At 40.3% G+C, this 25,833-nt stretch overlaps 1 protein-coding gene across 2 annotated transcripts; it reads right to left on the reverse strand.

The window, feature by feature from the left end:
- Positions 1 to 293: 293 nt before the first annotated feature.
- Positions 294 to 25,284, reverse strand: LOC114660710 (NXPE family member 4-like). Of its 2 annotated transcripts, none has more exons than XM_028813583.2 (6): positions 24,875 to 25,284; positions 22,212 to 22,358; positions 21,220 to 21,881; positions 20,290 to 20,351; positions 17,292 to 17,510; positions 294 to 1,646 (listed from the first exon to the last, which is right to left on the reverse strand). In XM_028813583.2, exons 1-6 carry the CDS (start codon positions 24,875 to 24,877, stop codon positions 1,042 to 1,044), a joined length of 1,698 nt encoding a protein of 565 aa, XP_028669416.1. In that variant the 5' UTR covers positions 24,878 to 25,284; the 3' UTR covers positions 294 to 1,041. The 2 variants fall into 2 exon arrangements, with proteins under 2 accessions (XP_028669416.1, XP_028669415.1); XM_028813582.2 differs by having other exon boundaries at positions 24,869 to 25,284.
- Between the last annotated feature and the right edge of the window lie 549 nt (positions 25,285 to 25,833).

A 25,833-nucleotide genomic window follows, 5' to 3' on the forward strand; every position in this document is an offset into this window, starting at 1 on the left:
CTCTCCTGATTTGAGTGCTTAAGAAGGGCCGATGACTCTTCTGTCTATTAGTGATGTGCAACAGGATTCTTTTTCAGGTCACTAAAATGATTTGAATCACTGATTTGTTCACTTCAAAAAACGAGCTATATTCTAGTTTGAAATCTAGAACAGTATCAGAACTGTGTAACAACTTTAACCACCAAACAATACAAAATGCAAGCAACAAAAGTAATTCACACAATAATAATAATAATACTCTATTGAATTTTGACAAAAAATTAAATTTCAACAACAGAAAAAAACAATCGTACAAATGGAACCTTAGAATAGTGCACACATCATGATAAAACTGTGAGAACATTGAAATAGGACTAAATAAAATTCTTTTCAGTTTTGTATTAAACTCCCACAAATTCCTTTTTTTGTACCCCGTCCTTTTTGATGCAATTTTCCGAACATACATCATCCGTGAATTGAAACGCAAGTCTGTTGTCTGCAGTCCTTTTAATTCTTTACTGTACTGTGCGTCAATCATCTGCAGTTTCTGAACGAACTTCTCCAGATCAGTAGCGGGCATACTGGTTCATTCAATCAGTCCGTGTACGCAGACAGTCATAGTCCCTCAGACACGGTGAACCGATCAATGCGAGGTGTTTGGTGTCATCTACCCAGTCAGTCTTTGGCTAGTTGTCGTCATGACCGTTTTGCTCAAACAGTTTACTAATAGGCCATTTCCTGAAGACAGCCGTCATTTAAGTGAAGTTAAGATGATATCTTCGGACTGTCACAGAATGTTATATAAAATGTAGCACATGCAACAAAAAGATTGGTTCTTTAAAGTCACTGAGCCAGTATGTTCATTCAAAGACAAAAGAACTACTTTGTACATTCACTGCACATACCTACTGTCTATCACAATTAGGACGGAGCCTGTCGTGCCTTGCTGCACAGTACACACCATCACGGAGGCTCTCCACTCTTGCATTTCCTCAAGATCTTCATGACTCCTCTCTCAGTTGCTCAGTTGACGGGTTACATTTTTTTTTTGGACCTATAGGATCACCTGTCATCTGTGTCATCTTCTTCCACCTGTCTGTTACTGTCACACTGAAAGCTACGGGTATTAGAACATTCATCACATATGTACGTTAAAAACAAAGTCAGCTGATTCCAAACAATATTAGGGGAGGGGTGGATGGCAAATGAGTTGTGGGAGACGGTCATGTCCCAGGCGTCTATGAACTGAATGTCCAGGCCCTGGAACACCTCCCTCTGAGCCAGATTTTGCACATAGCCATGCCAGTTACTACAGCGCACCATGTCAACCGAGAGATCGCGGGTGTTTTCCAGTTTGACAAAGACTCTTGTTAATGGGTTCCTCCGAAGAAGTCTTTCGATTGCTTTGCGAATGTTCAACAGCCTCTTCAAGAATAACGTTATAGGGAAGGACCTAAAGTGCAGGCCGAGGGCAAGGACAACAGTCGTGTTGGTACTTCCAGCAATAGTGTCGAGCCGTCGAGCGATGTACTGCCCACTGCTCACGGCGTTTGGTGTGCTGCTGACCCAAGGCTGCCAGTGCTTCATCCAGGCGATGTAGATATTTCTTTGAACATCAGTTGCCACCACAGGGGAAATCCCAGAAGGCATTTTGGTCATTTTCAAATCTGAAAAAAAAGAAAAAAGATTCTTGATCAAAAAAATGTTCTGTGTACGTCTCACATTAAAATTGGTTATGTTCTGTTGTGTCCCTTGTGCCAAGAAGATTAAAGGATATGTCAAAGTAACTTGTCAAAGAAATGGGGACTCACAAGTAAAATGAAGCGGTTACTGTAAGCGTAGCTTTTCTGTGGACTTTCTGGTCTCCACAGGTCTGCTTTGGCAAACAATGTCAACATTTTGAGGCGTGTTTGTCATCGTCACATTCTTCTTCTTCAGCTATCAGTGGACCGATTTAGCAAAGTTCAATTTAAAGAGCACACATTTTTGACATTTCAAAACTCTAATTTAAAAATTATTTGCATATTTTTGAAAAGGGTCTGTCTTAAAGCAAAGAAGCATTCTGTATGACTTCAATAACGGATTTATTCAATATGTCAACTGGAGTATTTTCCTCTTCGACACGTGCGACAGCTGCTCTGGACAGCAAAACAAGATGGTGAAATGGGTACAGAGGTGGGCACGTGGCCAGGAACTGGCATCACCTCAGCTGCTTACACATGTGTGGATTGAGTTCACAAGAGTTTAACATTCCTTTGGGTACTTCCTACAAACATTTTATGTTTAATAACAGACCAAACACTGTCCCAGAATTTCACTGGAGTTAGTGTAATTTTTCACGATAAAATACTGCATTGAAAAATGTATTGTGTACTCACACTAGGCTAAGCCGTCTTCTGTCATAAGACAGCAAGTTACTGTAAAGTTGTACTTGAACTGGCCTGCGTTGCAGCAGTTTTTTTATACCATTTCATTTATATGTGTGGTAAGATGACAGTTTAAAGTGAAATTCTGGCTCCAGGTACACTGATGGAAATTTGTTGGATTTTCTGCAAACATTAGAAAATGTTCACTCACACAGAGGACCACCGACAGAAGGAATAAGTGACCAAATACTGAGGAGGCCATCAACACTAAACTTCATGTCAATTTTGTGGAAAACAGGTCACAGTAAAAAAAAAAAAAAATCTGTAAAAATACATTACATTAACTGTATTTTCATAGTCAAAAAAACTGTAAAACAATAAATGGTCAGAATGATTTTAAATAGACTAGGGGGCTCCGCCCACTGCTCGCTTCGCTTGCCCACACCCGGGTTTGGTTTACTGGATATACAATTTAAAGAGATTGTTATTTTCATGGTAATTGTTACATATGCATTATTTACACTTTTACTTTAAAACTTTTGGAAAAACAATACTGTACTTGTCCTTTATATCCGGCCGCAGGCATGGTTAAATCTCTTTCTCGCTTGACGTATAACGCTGCTCACGTTGTGAAGGGGGTGCAGCTGAATGCACGCTAAGGAGAAGTGGTTGGATCATCTGCTGGCTTGCTGCTGCTGGCGAGCTGTGTATTCTGCTTGTCGCGCTGCGCATCGATCATTTAAAAGCCTGTACAGCAGCTGTCCTTTTGCCACTGCACATCTCCGCCACTCGCGTTGTGCAGGTGGGGTGGAGTTGGGTTTGGCTAAGGAGAAGCGGTCGGATCATCTGCTGGCGAGCTGTGTGTTCTGCTTGTTGCTTGTCATCGTTTTAAGAGCTGGAAGCACATGAAGCATGTCTGCCAAACGCATTCAAACAACTGCTAGGTTAAATGTCCATGAACTTGTTTTAAATGTTGTCTCACGGGACATCAAATTGTCTTCCGAGAAGATCACATCTTGTCTCCCAAGATTTTTTTTTTTTTTTTTATAATAAATAGAGAGATATAATGGTCTGGTACTTTGAGGAGCCTCTTGATCCCGTAGCCATCCATTGTCATGAACCGAGATGAGCCAGGCAAACGAGGGCACGCACACTCAGCAAGGGCTTGGTGCAAAAAAACAGTGTTGAGTGCTTTTATTTCAAATCCACACAAAAGGGCAAATAGTGCAATGCATAAAAACCTTACATAATAAATAATTCAATAAAAACAATGAATAAGTTGTGAGTTAAAATCCAGAGAAAAAAATCAATGTGAAACAAACAGTCATCGGGTCCATAATGTTCTTCCTCTATTCCCATAAGAGCCCAGCACCACTCTCAGTCCTCCCGGCTCAGCCTTACCTCACTCAGCCGGTGGAGACTCCAGTAGCTGTGGTCCTCCTCACTGACCCCCATCAGCATCGGTTGTCCTCCCATCAGCATTCCTTCTCGCTCCCCTGTTGCACTTCGGATCCCTGAGGAGGACTCCACCTCCATCGCAACCACTCCAGTGCAAATATCAGCGGGGAACGATCTGACCATGGAGCGCTGATCCTTCGCTCCACCTTGGGGCCAACTACCGCTCTGCCTCTTGCTCACCTGCTGGCACGTTCTGCTTTGGCACTCTATACTGCTCTCATGTTCCATTTCTTTCTCTGTTGGTTTTGCTCCTCTTCTTTGCTCTGCAGGCTCCCTTAAGTCCTGGCTGATGGGGTGCAGGTGTGACCCTCCACCCATTCAGAGGTGCAAATGAGGCACTTGACTGATCTGCTCGCATTTGCATGTGAGTGTATGATATGCCAAGCACCACATTCAAACCTGGAGCGACCGCCGGCAGGTGCACACCTACTGGAGCTCACACATTCCAAGACCCAATTATTATTTCAAACGGCACTTTGCCATGGACCTCTGCATCACAAGTAGTGACTGAGCTATCAATATTCATTAATAGTTTCAATGTCCAAGACTATTGTATGAATAATTGTTGCATTGCTGTTAAGACACAATGGCACAGAACACTAAATTTGCATATGGTAAGTATATTTGCATAAGGAACACCCCATTTACAGTAACACTGTAATTTGTTCCTGAGGACCCTTTGCATTGTGGGAAACAAAAACTTAAGGATAGCTAGCAAACTCACTTCTGTGTGTGTGCTGAAGGGTTTTTTTTTGTGATTATGGAAGCTTATTTATGTTTTTTTGTTTTTTCCACTAAACTGATGGACCCGTATCACACCCTACATCACAAAAGCAACCTGTATTTTTCCACCAGACAACATGAAATAATTCTACTAAACACTGAAATTGTTTAAAAATGGTGTTTTGTATGTCTGATTGTAAAATGATTGGTTATTACATTGCTAGTCATTTAAAATGCAAGGTTGCACATAAATTATTTTCACATTCAGTAAATTTACAGTAAATCACTAGCTACTGTTAACAGGTAAAAATTCAGGGTAATGCTGCAATTTAACAGCGGCATACTGCTACATCACATTAACTGTGTGGCCCTGTTTACCGTATAGTATTGTATTATTGTTGTAATATGATACACTAAAACACTGCAAAAGGAAAGCCATTAGTAGTCAGTTATTTACTGTCAATTTACAGTCACATTTTTGACATGACTTCGAATCTGGTGTCAGCTCCTGCACGCCTATTTGAGCCCCGTTTTTAACTACACAAGAGTGTAAAATGCAACCAAAAACAAATTTTATGGACTCTGCTAATACATGTAATTATAAAATGTATATAGACAAAATTAAAAATGCTCCAACTCTCAAAGCAGCTAACCAAGACTACAACTACACCTAAACGTCCACACCACATATACATTTTGTAAATTATTTACATTGATTTTTACTTTGAATAATACACCATGGTAAATGCACACATGTAGAAATGAGGCACTGGTAGACATTTATATACCTCTATTATCTTCACTGCAGTTGAGCACATCAGGAAGCTGCCTTTGTTACTTGTCCTTCTGACACATCGTGGCATATGGTGGTATAAACGTGGAAATGAAAACACAAGACAAAGATGCAGAGGTCAAAGTTGCCCTCACATTTGCCAACAAAATAATGAGCTGGGGCCTCATGCATAACGCCATGCGTAGAACTCACACTATAACATGGCGTAAGCACAAAAGCGGGAATGTGCGTACACACAGAAAAATCCAGATGCAGGAATCTGTATGTACGCAAACTTCCACGTTCTTCCGCTACATAAATTCCGATACAGCATGAAAAGTAACGCACGTGCACGCGCCTTCTGTCCCGCCCCAACTCCTCCCAGAATTATGCCTCTTTGAATATGCAAATCAATATAAATAGCCCTTAAGCTCAGCCTTCTGTGAAAAGGCAATGGGAAAAGCACGGGGGAAAATATAAGAATTTCAGCGAATACCAAATGGAGGCAAAGGAAAAACGTACTATTTGTTGGTTTAAACAGTGGTATAATCAACAAAATGAAGTTGATCAAGTGACAGTGTAGGTGAAACTCGAAAGCTCAAGTTCACAAAGTCGCACAGTGCCCGAAAGAAAAAAGAAACCACATATCAAAGTCGCCGTGAAAAGGCAAGTCGTAGCCCACCGTCTGAGTGTCATATGAAAGCTTATTAGGGTACAGACAAAAAAAAAAAAATAGGCACACAGTGGGAAAAAAGCACGAAATGTCAACTTTAATCTTGAAATTTCCACTTTAATCACGTAGTTTATTTTGCCATTAAAGTAGAACATCATAAACATCTTAAAATCGTTTAATTTACTAGTTTCTCAAATCCCATTGTAACTAAAGTGGCACATTAAATGCTTTGTTCTGTATTTAATCTTCTATGTGCTGTGTGTGTGAATCACTACCTGCTTCTTAAACGGGCTTTCTTTTTCTCCGACAGGACACAGAATCCATTACATTCGTGATATTACAGCTCTCTGAATAATTAAAATACTGAGATGTATACGTGATATCTTTTTCATGATGATAGGAATGAAAGCATGTTATTAAACATGGGAACACGGTGGCGCAGTGATTGTTCAAGTCTCACGCAAGAGGCTTGCTGTGCCATGTGCGACCTTCGATGAAATAATTAGTTGCAGCAGTACTGTCTCTTTGAAACGTACTAACCTCCAATTCCTGTCCTTACTTTTCTTTCTCCAAATACCCAATCGCCACACAATCAGCTCTGTAATAGACGTGAAGCCATCTGTAAGCTTAGAACGCCGATTCTTCAAAACTTTTAAGGAACATTGAAATATCTTCGTAGTACATGTTTAATTATTCTATCCGTCTATCCTTCCAGTGTCGCGTCAGCACGAGCAAGAATACAACGCAATGCAGGAACAATCCATGAACTAGCTAGCGCTGCGGCACCGTGTCCTCACATGTTTAATTATTAACAATACAGATTATTTAAATGAAGTTAAAGTTTTATCTGTATAATATAATCAACATATTTTGCTGCATTTCATCTTAAAAATGATATCGTCATCATATGTAAATATGCGCTTTATAAAGTGGCGCAGGTTGTGCAATATTATAACTGTATCCCAAGTTTACAGTGAGGTGATTGTACTTATAAGTCCAAACAGTTCTACAAGGAGCACTTGATGGACTGATTTAGTGCGTTTATAGTTCTTGGGATGAAACTTTTTCTAAACAGCGAAGTCCGTACAGGAAAGTCTCTGAAACGTTTTGCCGTGGCTCAGGCAGTGTCTGCTTCATGCTCTATACCGATAATTCTCTTTCCGATCAGCTGCTGCTGTGATTCCCCACTCAGATACAGTGATATAAATACTCCGAGTGGTGCAGTGAGAGTAATATGGAAAAAGATGATCTGCTGTGGCAACCCTTAACGGGAGCAGCTGAAAGAGGAAGAAGATGCATCGAGAGTAACAATGCTAAAGCAGTTATGGTATTTGGAATACTATGGCTATTCCCTGGACCATTATATTGCTGCAGGTTAATTACAATCAGATGCATTACACTAATAAACAATATGCAGTTAGTTTCAGTCTACTGTATTTATTAAGCCGCATCAGGAATGTGGATCTAAGAAAGAAAGATTGACCACACAGGAACAGTAGCACTGCTCTGACGCTGGGTGCTGCCAGTCTGCAAAACCGAGCGGAGAAATTGCGTACACCAGGGCATGAGATACTGTGGAAAAGTGCGTGGCTTTATGCCAAGTTTAGGTTTTATACATCACGATTTGAGCGTGGAAACGTTCGTACGCAACATTTCTGTGCATACGCACCGTTTATACATGAGGCCCCTGGCTAGGAAATAAAATGTGTGTGCTTAGTCCACACAGGCTTCAACTTGTTAGAACTAAATTTAAAAGTTCACCTGCAATTAAGCAACATACAGTCTAAAATTGATGGGTGTGTTTGTTTCAGTAGTTGAATTTATATAATCATGTGTGTATTGTGGAAAATTTGTGTTATTACAATAACTATGGTGGACAGCAGATCGGGTGGCAGTAGGGCTCTGGCTATTTTTGTTTTATTAATGAAAAAATGAGTAATTATAGCAACTTGACCTGTGAATGAACAGGCAGGATGAGACTTTCAGTTCGTGGGACTGAAAGAGCTTAAAAAGAGGTGCGATGAAGAGCAAACGAAAGAAGGCAGCAGGTACAGCATGAGCAAGAGGAAAAGGATAAGCAGCATTTACTATATTAGTATATATTTACTCTCACAGGGCCAGAATTGATTCTCAATCGAGAATACACATCTGGGGAAAACCTGTGAAAATCCTGTAGTAAATAGTGGCGAAATCTGGGGCTGTGAAGGCTAAACCCGCTGGGCTTCTTCCTAAAATACCTTTCCTTCATTCCTTCAGTACGTGCACTAAACCAGGGGTAGGCAACGTCGGTCCTGGAGTGCCACAGTATGTGCAGGTTTTTGTTCCAACCCAGTTCCTTAACGAGAACTCAATTATTGCTGATGAAGCACATATTGCTTAAGTGACATTTTAATGCTTCATTTTAGTGGTCTCGCTTGTTAAGGTTCTCCAACCTTAATTGCTTATTTCAATCTTAAACTGCTGCATTCAGTGTTTTAATTGCTCCTTATTAGCAATAAGATGTAAAAGACAAAGCAGCCAGCAGTTCTCCAGCTAGCTTTTTTCCAATTACATCTGTGTGTGTTCATCATGCACGGTTTGATTTAATAAAACACTTAATAGAAAAATGTGACAGACTGAAAATGATCTGTTTTAGGCTTCAGATCATTTGGATGATATCCTTGGAAAGGAAAAAAATCTACGATATAAAAGCCTTACATTGCACAGACTAACAAGCCATAAAATTAAATAAGGTCTGAGATTGGCAATGATTGGTTTCTAATTAAGCAATTGGGTTGGAATGAAAACCTGTAGCCACTGCGGCTCACCAGGACCGACATTGCCTACCCCTGTTTTACATCTTATTGCTAATAAGGAGCAATTAAAACACTGAATGCAGCAGATTAAGATTGAAATAAGCAATTAAGGTTGGAGAACCTTAACAAGCGAGACCACTAAAATGAAGCATTAAAATGTCACTTAAGCAATATGTGCTTCATCAGCAATAATTGAGTTCTCGTTAAGGAACTGGGTTGGAACAAAAACCTGCACATACTGTGGCACTCCAGGACCGACGTTGCCTACCCCTGCACTAAACCACTGGGGTTCAGGGAGAACGCAAAAGAAACTGAATAAAAGACGACGTTGGAAGGAAATAAAAAGCTAAAACTGCTGTTATCCATTCAGGAGCTCAATAGCACAAGGTAACTGAAGCTTAATAATTATTTTGCACATTGTAATGAGAGGGCACACACACACACACACATAGACCACAGGAGCATTTGAGAAGTGCCTCTGTTTGCTCTGATATCTTTCTGTCATTTTGAATATTGCATTGATATATGGCATAACCACAGCAAGTAGAGTTTAGATAAGTATTGTGGTCTAGCGATATACAGTGCAATGTGTTAGTTTGCTGTTCTGGCATGGCATATTTACATTTCCAATTAGACAGTAATGTTAAATTCCTTTAGTTACTCATTTGGATGGGCAGTCAGAAAGTGGGTGCTGTACCGCCTTGTCCGTGCTTTTACTGGCGTTGTTTGGCAGACATGTTGATTCGTGTGTTTTGAGTACTGAAGCCTGCATCTCCTGTGGCTCTTCGTTATCGGCTCTCTTAACAGTAGCCCTTTTGATGGGGTGTGACACCCTGGTTATTTTAAATACATATTTTGCAGTTCACAAACATAGCTGCCAGTTTTTTCAAACTCACATCGACTCCTACACTATCGTTTTTACAGAGAACAACAGAGAGCACACACAGCACCTGTGACAACATAACATTCCCATTTTCCATTTGCCCATTATCATCTTTGAATGCCAATTTATAATCTGATACTACAGAAAAGGTTTGATTGCCACAGGCTATGTTTATTTTTTAACTTGTGTAATGTGTTCTCTGCATACACTACAGACATTTATATGTTAATAAGGTTTTTAGGAGGTTTCTCAACTTCATCATAATCAGAAGCTTGCCCTCTGTCAAGCCAGGTTATCGAGAGCACCATTGCTCTTTGCAGTTTGAAATCACCGCCTCTGCGTTGGGGTGATTTACAAATGTGACACTCACTGAGCCATCTAATTGTTCCCACCAATGTTAAAGCTAAATTCACTCAAGTTTGTTTAAAGGTGTATATATTAAACATCTGACTTCAGCAAGAGTACCTCAGGCTAATAGAGGGAGTTCATCAGAGTCTTTTCTTATGGGGACAAAAAAAAAAATGTCCATCCAAGAACTCCTAAACTGCTGCTTGTGTCTGCATGTCAGCCCTCCCTTCTCCGTACCTCAGGCTGTTACTTTTGAATTTCTCTGCTGTATGATGTTATGACACAAGATCACACTTTCTACTCGTCAAAACCTAAAACTGTTTTTCTTGACGTTCTCACTGCGCCTTCTGAGGAATGTTCTTGTATGCATTTACAAACATTAAACAACTAAATGACTAAAAATAATGCAGTGATGCAAAAAAATTAGGAAAATAAAGTAGTACAAGTTAATGACACGTATTCTATGCTGCCAATGGAAAATACATTTGTGAAGTGATTTAATGTATACTAGGGGGCTCTGCCCTCTGCTCGCCATGGGGAATCAGATGTACAGTTTAAACAGATTGTTATCTTCAATGGAATTGTTACATATGCATAATAGACTTACCTATTTTACATTGCAGTGAGTAATTAACCATAGTAAAAAATAGTAAAATGTAATAAAATGAAAGAAAATTATGTTTCATGTTGCGTTAGAGGTATTCGTTGCGTTATATGTTTTCGTTCTGTTTGGCTTTGAAATTAACACACAAATACTTTTTATACTTACACTTTTACTGTAAAACTGTAAAAGAATTTCTTTTTTTTATGATTTTATTGAAATCACACAACATTCCATACAAATAGATCAATTTTACAAAAATAGGACTGAAAACAAATCAACGCCCACCACTGAGAAAGAGAACATGGGCAGCAGAATAAAACTTAAAGCTAGTAAAAAATAAGTGAATAGATGAATTAATAAGTGAATAAAGATAAATGGAGAAGAAAAAGAAATGGGGAGAGAATCTGCTTCCTCAGTAGTTTAAAAAATTATTGTCATTGATTAGATCCTGCCAGGTTTTGCAAAACATTTCTGCACAGATCCTCTAAGTGAGAATTTTATTTTTTCCAATTTCAAATAATATATAACATCAGTTACCCACTGACTTAAAAGAGGAGAGTTAGGATTCTTCCAGTTGAGCAAGATAAGTCTGCGTCCCAATAGTGTAGTGAAGGCAATCACAGTTTGTTTGTCCTTCTCCACTTAAAGCCCATCTGGAAGAACACCAAACACAGCTGTTAATGGGTTAGGAGGGATTGTGACACCAAAGCTGTCTGAAAGGCTCTTAAAGATTTTGGTCCAGAATGACGTTAATTTGGTGCAGGCCCAGAACATGTGACCCAGTGAGGCTGGGACTTGATTGCAGCGTTCACAGGTTGGATCTTAACCTGGAAACATTTTGGACAATTTTAAGCTAGACAGATGTGCTCGATATATAATTTTTAGTTGAATAATTGTATGCTTTGTGCATATGGAGCTCGAATGAATTTTCTGCATTGCTTCCTTCCACTCCTTTTCTGATATGTTGAGTGCGAGATCCTTTTCCCATTGTCCTCTTGGATCTTTGAAAGGGAGGGACTGTAAAATGGTTTTATATATTGCAGAAATGCTGTCTAAGTCCTCAAAACTGAGCAATATTTTTTCCAGCATAGAGGGAGATGGGAGGTGAGGAAAACTGAGCAAGTTCTGTTTAACAATGTTTCTAATTTGAAGGTAGTGAAAGAAATGTGTTGCTGGAAAGTAAAAACAATTTTTTGAATTAACTTTATGTCAATATCGCATTGATTGAATTTTGATTCTGTGTTTGGACTTACATTGTGACAATGCAACATATAACTGCCCGTGAGTGAATATCATTTTTTTCTCTCTAATAAATAAACTGACTTTTTCGAATGCTTATCCCTATGATTTGTTAATTGTCATAGCAAAAGCTATTGTAACGGGAAACTGTAAACGTTTTAATACGAATGGCCTATCCAGATCTCCTTTGGTGTCTAATGTTACCCGCAGATATAGTACTACATTACCTTTCTTGTCGCCTGTTAAAATTTTACATGTCAGAATTATTCGACCAATTTTGAATAAAACTAATCTTGTCCTATTGCATAGCCCATCACTCAGGCATACATTACACAATAACATTATGACACATCCTTCTTTCAACAGTAATTTGGCCAGTGGAAGACAGACAGTGTTAACGGTTGTAGATATTCTACAGGATATTGTAAGTTGATGTTTTTATCTTCTGCACCATAACAACCACCATCTTTTTCAGCCGTCTATTGATATGCATTTAACCAATTTGCCGTGTAACCGATCGACAATTTTCACGTTAATTTGTTTGACTTCATCGTTTCTCTGTGCTAGGATTGCCTGTGTACTCATTTATTCTTTTCATAACCCTTCGGGATGAAATTCTTCAATAAGATTTAGACATAATAAGTCTTCTTTTATTGGGAACTTAAAGTGAAGAAAATGTAAAAATTTATAAGAGCTGAGAGCGCAGGAAATGTGTCTGACAAAAGCATTCACAAGAATGAGAGGTGAGAGGACCACGGGCATGGTTGAAAATGGTTGAGAGGACGGCGGGACTTCTCTTAGCAATAGTCTCGTCTCAAGATTTTCTTTTATAACAGAGAGACATGCTGATACGTTCCACAGTCTATGATGATGATAATAATAACAATAATAATAAAGGTAGCCCTGCATTAACCATTGTCACGCTTGGGTCACAAAGTTGCACAGGTTTATTCAGGGTTTTCAAGAAACAAACTTTATTCAAATACAGCATAATAAAGCATAAAGAATAAAGCAGAGGATGTCTGAGGGAAGACAGACAAGGCAGTGAGACAAAAGGTCAGGTGCGTTGCGGACTTTTAAATGTTCGGCAGCAAGCAGCAGGCTTGCAGCTGATCCAGCTAAGAGGAGATAAAAAACTGTTTGTTTTCCACTGAATCACCATTTAAGAGAGGGTTTTGGAGGAGCGGCCACATCCCATTGGGGCTGGGTTCAGTGTGTTCACACCATTAAGTAACTTAGCACATGCTTAGGGAATCAGGGGAAAGGGAATGAGTTTTTACAAAAGCAGAAGAAAAAAAATGTCTATTAACATAAACTTCCACAGAAAGAGGATTTTGAAAATTTTAAATCCCACTCCTGAGATAACTTAATTTCGATAGTGTGACAAGTGTGACAGCTTTCTTCTGCAGCCTGTACTGCATCGCTTAGTTTGATAGCGTCTGCCAAGGCCATATTCATCAATGCATATGAACATTTTATTGTGTTTGTTTTAATAGATGCTGCTTCGCAGTAAGGAGACCTGGGTTCGCTTCCCGGGTCCTCCCTGCGTGGAGTTTGCATGTTCTCCCCATGTCTGTGTGGGTTTCCTCCCACAGTCCAAAGATATGCAGGTTAGGTGCGTTGGTGATTCTAAATTGTCCCTAGTGTGTGCTTGGTGTGTGGGTGTGTGCCCTGAGGTGGGCTGGCACCCTGCCTGGAGTTTGTTCCCTGCCTTGCACCCTGTGTTGGTTGGGATTGGCACCAGCAGACCCCCATGACCATGTAGTTAGGATATAGCGGGTTGGATAATGGATGGATGTTTTAAGAGAATTTTTGTTCAATGGAAAACACCAAAGGAATTAGCAAGAATTGCTTATTGAATACAGTTCTTCCTTTTTATTGACAGTTATTCTATTTTTTACCATACAGTCTTAAGATTCTGGGTCTTAAAAGGTATGTGCAGTATATGTTTATCTTTTTTGTATTTTGCACAATACAGATATTCTGGAATTACTTCAGTTGACTAAACCATCGCAGTAGAACTGCCCACTGTTAACCTATGAAACTGCTGCCAACAGAAGCACTAAACTGGACTCTCTCTGAAAAGTATCTGCTCATAGATTATACAGTGATATACAGTGTAACCATGGTAATTTTCAATAATCGTAATATACATTATTAACCAGACCACGCATTATCCATATTACTAACCGAGAATGCTAAACCGGATGGACGCAGGGACATCCGGCCATGGGCCGTAGCCGCAAAAAGACGTACTGCGCAGGCGCAAAAAGAGTCCGCGAGAGGCGGATGAGGAGCCGCGAGAGGCGGACAAGACCACAGAAAAAAGGAGTGAGCACAGAAAAAAGAGAAAAAAGGAGTCAAAGAAATGAAGCACAACGAGCACCGAAAAAAGGAAAAGGCACATAAAAAAGTAGTCAAACGCAGGCAAAGCACGAAACACATTGGACACGAAACTAGACCCAAAAAAAAAAAAAAAAAAGAGGCTCGCGCACAACAGCAAGGCAACCCCACCCTACAGGCACCGGACGGGACACACACCAAGAGGGGGATTCAACAAGCCCATGGAACACAAAAAAAAGAACACAACAAAACCACCCCACAGACCCTACAAGCAAGGGACGGCACACACACAGAGGGGGATTCAACAAGACACAGAAACACAAAAAGAAAGAAGACGCTCGCGCAACAACAATCCTCACCCCCCCCCCCCCCCACACACACACACATCCATAAGAAGTGACACCCAAAGCCACATATTCTAAAGTGAACGTCAACACCTTCACACTAGACAGCATAGGTGTCAGCATTGGTGGATCTCCTTACAATAAAGCACTATTAACCGTTCAACTGCAGAAAAGGAAACATATTAACAGTGAGTGCGATCCTCCTTATTACTTATCCATATTTCGCATGCTGAGAAAGAAACAAGTCATGAATACACGGTCACGGGTACAAAACGAAAAGGAAAGGATAACAGGAACAAACACACGAACACGAAAGAAACAACAAAATAGACGGCTATGCAGCATAGGTGGATCTCATTACAATAAGGCACTATTAACCGTTCAACCGCAGAAAAGGCTCCATATTAACAGTGAGTGCAATACTCCTTATTACTTATCCATATTTCTAAAAGAAAAAATGTCTCGACTCCAAAAACGCAAAGCTCAACTAAAGCTTCTAACTAACGATGTACCTAAAAGTAAAAACTTTATGAACTGCATTAGATCCTACAATAGTTCATTTGCTTTTGCATCTACCGGAGTAAATATCAGGCCAACAAAAGGCAATGGCCCATACTGCTTTCCCATATGTGCACAAATACTGCATCGCATTGGAACAGTGCACCCTGAAACAAATCAACAACGCAAATATGCACAAATCTACATCCTAGATCCACATGACGCAAACTATCAATCAAAGTGCTGCATCACAACAGGCACGGATTCAAAACGAAACACCTCCCGTCTCAGACATACGTTAACGGCAAGGAAGGCTACAACGGGCTTCTCACACAGCACAGGCAAATCGATTACAGCTCCAAAACAACACGTCCCAAATACTACACATGCAACAACGCGCCTCTCAAACGGCACAAGCAAAACATACACCAGGAAAATTCATTCGGATTAATGAATGTCATTTGCAATCACTGTCATTCAGTTCACTTCCCTGAAGAAACAACTGGCAATACAAGTAATACATTTACACGTTGTTGTCAAAAGGGTCAAATTAGAATGCCTTCTTTACATTCATATACTGAATATCTACAGAAGCTTCTAACTGACGATGTACCTGAAAGTGAAATCTTTATCAACTGCATTAGATCCTACAAATCAGTATCCACTATGAACATTAACGGTGGCACTGCACGTGACATCCATCTTGAAAAAATGTTAATTATTGATGAATGTACAATGGCATGAAGTCACTTACTCAACACCATTCATAAACTTCTACAAACGTTTATGAATAATAATATTCGCTTTGGAGGAAAGGTACTTTTATGAGGAGGAGATTTAAGACAGTGATTAGCTATTCTTCCAGATGCCATGCGCTCAGCTATTGTTCAGTGCACCTTAAAATACGCAGACAATTGGCATTGCTTTCAAAAGATACAGTTAGTAAAAAAGATACGATGTCCAGAACCAGATCATAACAATTGCTTATTACAACTGAGAGATTGTACACTCACCAATACAGATGGACTTCAGCCACATATTATTACAATTCCTCAAGCCTTTATCTGCAACGACTTAGTTACAGACAGATTTGGAACAGCAATCTCATTAGACCAAATGCCCCTTTTAACACAACGCACTATATTATGTCCAAAAAATATTAATGTGGAAAACATAAATACCCAAGTCATTCCATTACTTCCTGGAGAGACACAACTCTTTCTAAGCTCTGACAAACTTGACTCTGATCACAACAATAACCATCTTCATTGACCTTACAAGTTCTGACCTGGAATTACCTTTTACACTTAAACGGCGTGTACAAAGAAATTTTCCAATAAACCTTTACACTGTGCCACACACTTTATTGTTTGCTTTCTATTTGCATCATCTACACCGTCACACTACTCTATATCTCATTCATACATCACGCTCTTTGTCATTCCCAACACCAGGGGTTGGCGAGCGAAGCGAGCAGGGGGCGGAGCACCCTAGTGTCAGCAGATTGACTAGATTTGAGGATTGACTGGGAGAAAAGATGAGTAACAGAAAAAGAGCAAAGAAAGGATATCAAAGACTCAAGCGTCAAAGTCAAAATAAGGGACAAAAGTCATGGTAAAAAACCAGGGGAAAAAAAAGTACCAAAACCTTTTAGAAAGAGCACTATGAAAATGGTTTTGTGTTTACAATTCATGTAAGTAATTTCCCAGATAAACTTTTATCCTGTTGTGCCGTTACCCAAATGTTGCAACTTCTGAGGACGCACCTCTAGCAATATGCAGAGCGTTTCAGACAATCTTTACAAAACATAACTGTAATAATGAGATAAAAAAAGCAGAGGAAACGGTCAAAAAAAATATAACTTTTTATGAGGTTGGAATCTCCAAAAATAAACACCATAATCATGAGCCTCAAAAAATCTAAAATGAAAGTCTGATTTTGGAAACCTTTGTGAAAAAAGCTATTTAAAAAAAAAACCCTAATACCACCCCTATATCATGGTACCCCCACAAGCACAAGCCATCACATGTAAAGAACCAACACATCCTTAGGGTTTACAAGAGTAAAGAAGTGGTCACTCATCAGAGACATTCCCATCTGAACAGGGTTAGACTAATAAAAGTCACACTCCTGTAGCTCAAGAACAGAGACATAAATTTTGTTTATTCTTGTGGCAGTTTGTGTTGCTGATAAAATGGTGTCTGCAGTGTGGTAGACAAAGGTAACATTTGCTAGTAATCTACGTGTAGCTAAATGCGTTACTCACTCTTCAGGATCTTGATGAGGTACTCAATCCACTGGCGCACAGTGGAGTCTCCCAACAGGTAGATCTGCTTTCCTTTCAGGCAGCCATTAACTTCATCTACCCTTGTGAACTGACACACGATGCAATTTTTGGGATACCATTTGTTTAAATAGAAAAAGCCTCCAGGAGATTCAAACTTCATTCCCATTTTGCATTTTAGAGATGGTCCTTGAAAATTGTCTAATGGAGGAAAAAAAAAAAACACAGGAGGTTTGTCAAGAACGTTAATCGGCCGTATTCAGATAAGCAGACAAGCACAGTATTGATAGAATTACCAACCGGTACTTGTGGAACTAAACCAAGATTCAGCATTGATGCTACTAGATTTTCAAAGCCCATTCCCAAGGTACAAAAGAAAAAACTTATTACATTAAAATTAATTTTCTGCATATGGAACATAACATTTTAAATGTTTGCTTTGACTCAAAATCATTGCAGGAAATGAAATGGTAGAACAAGCAGCTTGACCACTTCCCAGCCTCACAGTGTTCAATTTCCCACCGAGTTGGCGTTTCTCTGGTCACTCAGCATTGCTCACAAAATCCAATGAAAGGCATTTTTGCTCTGGTCAGTGTGGGTAGGCTGTGCAGTAGACTCACAAAGGCGGTGGCATCAGGTGCACAGAGGGGGACCAGGCCATAGGAGAGCACACTGCCAAAAGCCCTCGGACTACACTTCTTTAGAGTCACCAATTAGTCAAACACTCAAAATTCTGAAATTTAGTGAGCAGCGGCACAAGGAACATTCAGGTAAACATGGGGTGTGGTGGCGTGTAAAATGTAGGATATGTAGTGCATGAGCTGATAAATATTTTGTCTGCCTTTATTTGTAATGTTAAATGAGTCAGGAAGCTGGACAAACCAGTTCTCTTCCCCCAGAATTTCATTGATAATGAAAGCACCATCTGGGCCCGTTTTATAATTTAATCGTTTCCTTTCTTTCTTATTTATTTGGATTTACAGGAAAATGTTAGACTGAGGGGTTGAGCTTGTCTGAGCTTTTTCATTAGCGAATGTTACAGTAAAGTACCTGAACTTGGGAGGGGGCTGTGTCGGAGCGGTTTCATTGGTGAAGTGTTCAGGGACGTGTGTGGCAGGAGCTGCAGAGAGACAATAAAGAAGGAGGCTTCCAAAGGCATGCTTTCTCTCTTGCCATTCCTCCATGAAAAGAAGACAACTTGTCTCTGCAGCCATACTGAGACCGGTGGGCTACCTGGGCCTGACCAGGAAGAATCAAATGTATCTTCAAGTTGCTGCTCCACCTGAAACTACACATCTAGCATTACCAGGTTGTATTGCTTTGTAACCAAAACTTGTCATATTCTGTGTCCTTATAATTTGGGCATATTATCTATAATGTATAATTAAAAGTGTAAGTCTCTCCTGCCTTTTCTTATACTCTGTCTAATTGTCTGAGATTATTGATTTAGAAGGGAAGAGAGGAGGAAGTGTTGAACTGCAGCACCTGACAATAGTGGTATGTGTGTGTGGGATCTGAGACTTTTTGTTGAGGTCTACACAATAAAAAGTATAAAGGGGAGAATAAGGTCACCTGGGACTCTATTGAAACAAAACATGGGAAGAACATTCAAACTCCACACACCAGGCCACAGTGTGAGCCTGGCCCTCTGGCACTGTCATGCCAACCATTGTCAGTCAGTCAGTCAGTCATTGTCCAACCCGCTATATCCTAACACAGAGTCATGGGGGTCTGCTGGAGGCAATCCCAGGGCTCAAGGCAGGAACAAATACCAGGAAGGGCGCCAGCCCACCGCAGGGCACCCACACACTAGGATCGCCAATGCACCTAACCTGCATGTCTTTAGACTGTGGGAGGAACCCACGCAGACACGGGGAGAACATGCAAACTCCACACAGGGAGTTCCTGGGAAGCAAACCCGGGTCTCCTTACTGTGAGGCAGCAGCACTACCACTGCGCCACCGTGCTGCCTGCCAACCATTGTGCCAATGCTATATTGCAGTATAGCATTAATTCTTAGAATTGCCAAGGTGTATTAGGAAATGTAATGGTTCTATTTGCCATATGGAAGATGTAAATTTGAAAAACAGTTTACATTTCAGAAGACAGACCATATAATTTATACAATCTCAAACTCATTTAAAACAAATCTGACTCAACAAAACTAATCTTAATGACATATTTCTATAACATTGAAATTTAGGGAAAAAAAATGTATATAAAATCTCAAACCCATGTCATCTAATTCAACATTGTGGGAGGCAGGAAGGTATCCTGGTAGCACAGGGTGCAAGAGAGAAACAAATAATGGATGGGGTGCCCATCTGTTGTACGGCTCACTCACATTAAACTAATTTGAAATTACCTACGTAAAGTGTACCATAGAGAAAAACGCACACAGGCATCGGCAGACCATGCAAACTCCACACTGACAATGACCAACCATATCCACTATTTAATAAAATGCTACTCTGTGTGTGTGTGTGTGGGGGGGGGTGTCACTCTGAGTAGTCTGATTGGTCAGTTTGTCTTTGGTGACGTGATTGAAAACAGGAGTGCCAGGCAAGAGAGGCTGAAACACATGAGGTGGAATAAAGGCGTAGGAGGCACACTGAAAGTCTGCTTCAAAGATGGGAAGTACAAAAGTAGACAGGAGACAAGCAAGAAGCCTTGAAATGACAGAGACTGAGAAACAGGCATTATGGGAACACACTCGAGAGAAGGGGGCATCAGTCAAGAGAGGGTCAGATACATGAGAAAAGGTGCTGAAAGTACACATAGGGCAACAGATATCAAAGATTTTTAAATGTATTCTCTTGCCTCTCTTTGACCTGTAATGTGGCGAATTCGATTATATTAAACTGGTTCCTACTGTAGTCTTGTGCAAGTTGTAGAGTGGAAGCACTCATTGATCTGTATAACACTAGACATTTACACAGAGAGAGAGAGGGAGATGGAGACGGAGAGAGACGATTCTTACCACTGCAGTCATTAACATCAATGGACAAAAATTCACTGGGGACTTCAACTGCAAGATCTGACCTTTAAAATAAATGAGAGAACACACTGACATTTCAACTTCTGCCAAATGGAATCCACAAAAAAATAAAAGTAAACCTGGAACTCTTAAAGCAACAAAAAATATTAACAGGTGTACAGTAGAATGGAAGTTAAAACCAGCAAAATCTAAAGTAAAAAGTACCAAGCCTTGTGTAAACACAGCCTCGTTTGTAGGGGGTCATGCCCATAACTTTAATACAGGGGTCTCAAACTCCACTGCAGTAGCCAGTTGCTGCTGCTGATGGATCAGACCTTGCAGGTTCCTTTCATCACTGAGCATCTGCCAGTTAATACGCATGGAGCTGCTCCAAGGTTAAAAACACATATGGACAAAAATAAATAAGCAATACTAGAACTATCTGATGTGTTGGAGTGAGCGCACCACCAAGTACCGCATATCACTAACTGCAAGAATTGGCTTCTATTTATTTCTAACATTGTTTGGCAGAAAAACAAGTATGGGCCCCACAATGCAAGTGTTTTGGACCTGGAGCTGCACAGTACTGACTGTTAAGAGGCTTCTGGTAAAAGGAATTTTAAAATTAAAATCAAGAGAACCAAATCTGATGCATTAGCTGCAGTCTTTGGCTGCCAGTTAAGAAGGTGGGTGCTATGAAAACCTGCAGCTGCTATGACTCTCCAGGCATTGAGTTTTGGACCCCACTTCACATTTTGAGACCAGGATTAGGCACCAAGATGCAGGTAAGCAGTATATATGGTTGGTTACCAAGACTGTGTCCAGCACTAAAGGCTTAGCACAGTCACTTGTAGCTTTAAGAAATAGCAGACCATGCCATGGAGGCGGATGGAGAGCTCCACTACATGAAAGAAGTAGAGAGTTTTGCCATACCTCAATAAAATGTGAAATTCTTGATGACTGAGGTTGAGATCCTCACTGTTCTTTGAATAAAGATACGTAAGATGGTTACAGGACAGGTTTTTAGGTTTCAGACAAAAAAAATATTCATTATCCCTATAATCTTTATATTTACAAAGCTGCTTCCATTTGACCAAGTGCTGAAAACATTGCCGTTCCTCCTGTATTCCTTGGCTCATGAAGGTGCCCGTGTACATAATTTTATCATAGTCCTGCTGCCTGGCCTTCCATAATACAGATACCACATCACTGGGGTGTACCAGCTGTACTGAAACTTCTACCCGTCCAGGCCAAAACAATGTGAAGGTGACCTTGTAGGTCCCATTACTAAAGTCTTCGAGCACACCAGACGCAGAGGCATCAAGATACAAAGAAAAAATTCTGGCCAACAAGAAATCCCCTCCAGAACTTTTATGTTGGCCGTCTTGATCATACAAATCCACGCGAAGACTGAGCGTCTCTCCCACTTTGTAACTGGGCTTGGGATTTAAAAGGGTGACCAGGCTTTCCTCTGCACTAGAAAGCGGAGTCATCCTGGCGTAGGGGGTAATGTTCAGGTTTTGCTCGATTTTTCTTAATACATGACTGATGGCCTTGTGGGAGGAATGTTCTTTACTCATCCTTATGAAATGAATCTGTAAAGAAGAACCAACAGAATTAAAAAGGGGGAATTTGGGCAGCTCAATGAAATCTTTAAAATATTAAATCTCACTAGGAATACAGTCATTGAAATCAATAGTAAAAAATAAAATGCTGAACACAATATAATGACATCAGTCGACCCATTTTAGGTTTACTCAAGAGTAGCAAGTTGTTGTGGAAAACTGGGCAACAAAGAGCACAATGGAGGAACGCTTCACAGACTCGGAACGCCACGTTCTGTCCACGGAAAAAGGAAAAAAGAGTCCGCGCAAACGTTCCCTCGTATTCATGACAGCGCTGGTCTGATCAAATATTAGGCTTACCTTTGTAATTTTATTTATTACAAATACAGATGCAAGACACAGAATGAGAATTAAAACATAAAGCGCCTTTTTTCTTGTTGTAAAAACTGCTGCATAGTTAAGCACCTGGTAATGTCTGGTGATTTTCAACAATGCGAATATAATACTCTGAAAGAAAAAAGAATAAAGGAAATTATTGCCGAATATCACCTTAAAAAAATTCAAACGGGCAAATACTTCATTAATAAAAGGGATACCTTTAATCCAAAAGAAAGAAAGAATTGAACTTTATTAATCAATAATCAATGACTCATTTACAATATCATAAGTAAAGCAAAACAAAGAAAACCCCAATTTGCCCCACAAAGAAAATACTTAATATGTCAAATAAGAAAAATCAACTGATTATCTTCAAGGTTCCAAAATGAATGAAAGAAATTCTAAAATGAAAAGAATGAAAGAAAAAAAAACTGAAGATGAAGTTTAAAATTAACTTTATTAGTCAACAATTACTAAATACACATTTTCAAGTTAAATGATACCAGGCAAAAAAAAAAACAGAAAAATGTTACATTACAGTACTTAATAAAAACTGGAATTCAAATAAATTCTGACTTCCACCATGAAGGAAAAATGAAAGAAACAGAAAGAAAGATAATGCAAAATGAAGGATAAAATAGGCAGAAAAGAATTTTAAAAAGTAAAACTGGAAAAAGGATGAAAACTCAAAGCCTTAGAACTGTTACCATAAAGTTACTCAACAGTGGGAAACAAAAGAAGATCATATCTATTTTTGGCAAATTTTGTAGTAGAATTTATGAGATGGTGTGCAGTAAATTTGACAAAGTCAAAGTATGGCACCCAGTTTTTCCAAAAACAAATAAAAATAAGAATGCAGGGATTGGGATGCTAAAATGTAATCATGAAATAAAATATAAACAGAAGTTGTTGTACTACTTGAAGAAATGAAGAAACATTTGAAGTAATAAAACATAAGAAACCAAAGATAAAAACTGAAAATGCACTTCTTATTAATTCCTACTGATGACTTCACCTGCTTGCGTTTGCGGTTTTTAGAAGCAGATTGCAGGTCAACAAAGAAATGGAAGCAGCAGCAGTCAAGGGAAAAAAACACACAGATACGAGTCACGTGACCTGACGTTACGGCGGTCAGCTCTTCTGCCTCACAGGTTTAACACCCCGAGCCCAAATCCCCCCCGATGGCTGCCTGTGTGGACTTTGCATGTTCTCCCCGTGTTCTTGTTGGTTGGACATCCATCCATCCATTAGCTGCGTGACTTTGTTCATCCATTATAACAGCATGAGTACAGTAGATGGTGTTAATTTACCAAAATATATGCACAATGCAATACCAAACAAAGTTTGTTTTTTTTTTTGTAGGCAAATCTGCCGTCGTAATTTAGTAAAGACATTCAGTGTAAATAGTATTTGTAGAATTCATCAATTGTGCCTACAGAGTTTTAGTATTTCAAAAGTTTAAAGCATGAGCTTTTGATGTCAGAATTCACCAGACTCCTTTTTCACCCCCAAGCCCTAACTGACTATGGCTAATGAGGCCACTAAAATGAAGCATCAAAATGTCTCTCGAGCAGTAAGTGCTTCATCAACAATAATTAACTTTATTGCAGCCACTGTGGCTCTCCAGGACCGACATTGCCCACCCCTGCCACAGGGGAACCATTTTTGGTTCGCAAAAGACCCACCACATGAATATTCCAGAAAGAACCTTTATTTATTTAGATCCATAACAGTAAATAACCATGATTAGATGGTAAGAGATTTGTGAAATACCAATGGGTCACGATTTTAAAAGGACTCTCGCTGCGTACAATCACACAGGCTAAGTTCAGGTCTTCTTAATCTGTTAAGTGTCCTGCTAGAAAGCCTAGCACACATTAATGGTGGCAGTTCTTTCAAAGCCTAAATTCATATGGAAAGAACCTTTATCAAAATGAAATGGTGCTTTGTCAAGCAACGGTCCAACAAGGAACCACACAACCCAGTAAATACCCTTAAAGTGCCTTTCAAGAACCAGGCGATGGGGCGAGTGAGGTGCAGACATAGAGGGGCTCTGGGGGTCAGACCTGAAGGTGAAAGCGCACTGAGCAAAGTAAAGGATGGGAAAGACGTGTGAAGTAGATCAAGATGAGCAGCAGGGTATGTGAAGAAAAGCAAAATCAGAATTGCCTGTAAGCAAAAAGATGGAGAACAATAACTACAGCTAGGCGTGGGAGCCTGAAGTGCACATAAACATGTGAACAAACATCCGCGAGTCAAGCAGCAATAATGGCTGGAAAACTTGAGACTGGTGCTATAGTACTGATTAACCACACGAGCCCGATCTCTCATTGCAGTGGGACCGTTCACACTCCATAAGCAGACTGTGACTGGCAGTTTGGGTAAAATCTTGAGCATACACGTCGTTTACGACGACAGGGACTTTCGGTTTTGCGCAGCCCCTTTCCGGTGGATTGCAAGTTCAGCTCCCTGTCGGGCCCGGCCGATCATCTGCACGCTCGCCTGGTCAACAGCCCGTCTACTCTTTGCGATTTCCCGTCAATTTGGAGCGCACGGCGGTGAGGCTCCAGACAAGTACCGTAGCTATTGGGATTTGCCCCGTCAAGGTATTTGTACTTAAAAAGCACGTGTACATTCACCTTTACCATTCTTGGCGGCGTCCTCCAAAGTCTGCGATGGTAATGTGCTTAAAAAAGAGGAAGGGCGGGGGGACACCATATCAAGCACACCCACCGCAGACGTCTGACGTACATGAAAGATTGGCAGTTCATCGTCTCAATCGATACGCGGCACTTCCTCGTTCGCGTTCAGCCTTGGGCTTCAGTGCGAAGTTGGCGCTCTGCAAAAAGTGGCGGTCTAAAGAGACGGAGCGCAGCTTGACCGAGAAAGTGAATCAGTGAAGGCGTCCATATCGTGAGAAATAACATAGTACTCAACTGAGAGTCGGGACCACAACAACCCAAACGTCAGCCCTCATTTATCTTATCCACCATGGTCATGCTTACGCAAATCAGGCTTTCACAACGTAACTTCCCGAAAACGATTAACCTGAGCGATTAACGAGGGACACACGTAAAGACTTTTTTGGGCGTTTTCCCGAACCTTCTTTAACGGCAAGTTCACGTGCGCGCATATAAAGCGCTGTACCCGTTAGTTGGCCCCGCCCCCAAAAACAGCGCCACGGCTCGTTTGACGATTAAATAGTGACACTTGGAGTCTCCTGTGGATTGAAAGAAACGTTTAATAAGTCTCCTCATAACTGAACAAAGCGTATAACTAGCCACAAAATCGAACATCCCATTAAAGAAAATCGCAATTTTGAACAACTGCAGGGTGTCGATGTTTACGAAGGCTCGCAGTACTCCGTCCAATGGCGTGGGTGTGTGAGATGATACCATGAAGATCGGGGCTTTCCCAGCGTGGACTTTGCATGTTCTCCCCGCTTGCGTTTCTTTCGGGAGCTCCAGTTTCTTCTTCTCCCAATGGCAGGCTGACCTCGATTTCCAAGCACTCCAGTTTCCTTCCACGAACCAAAGTCTTCTGTTCTTAATGCCTGAATGGATGGATTGGCATCCTGATTGGGATGGAGGGTGACGCTTTAACC

This window comes from Erpetoichthys calabaricus, chromosome 11 (assembly GCF_900747795.2).
Source record: "Erpetoichthys calabaricus chromosome 11, fErpCal1.3, whole genome shotgun sequence".
Lineage (NCBI taxonomy): Eukaryota > Metazoa > Chordata > Cladistia > Polypteriformes > Polypteridae > Erpetoichthys > Erpetoichthys calabaricus.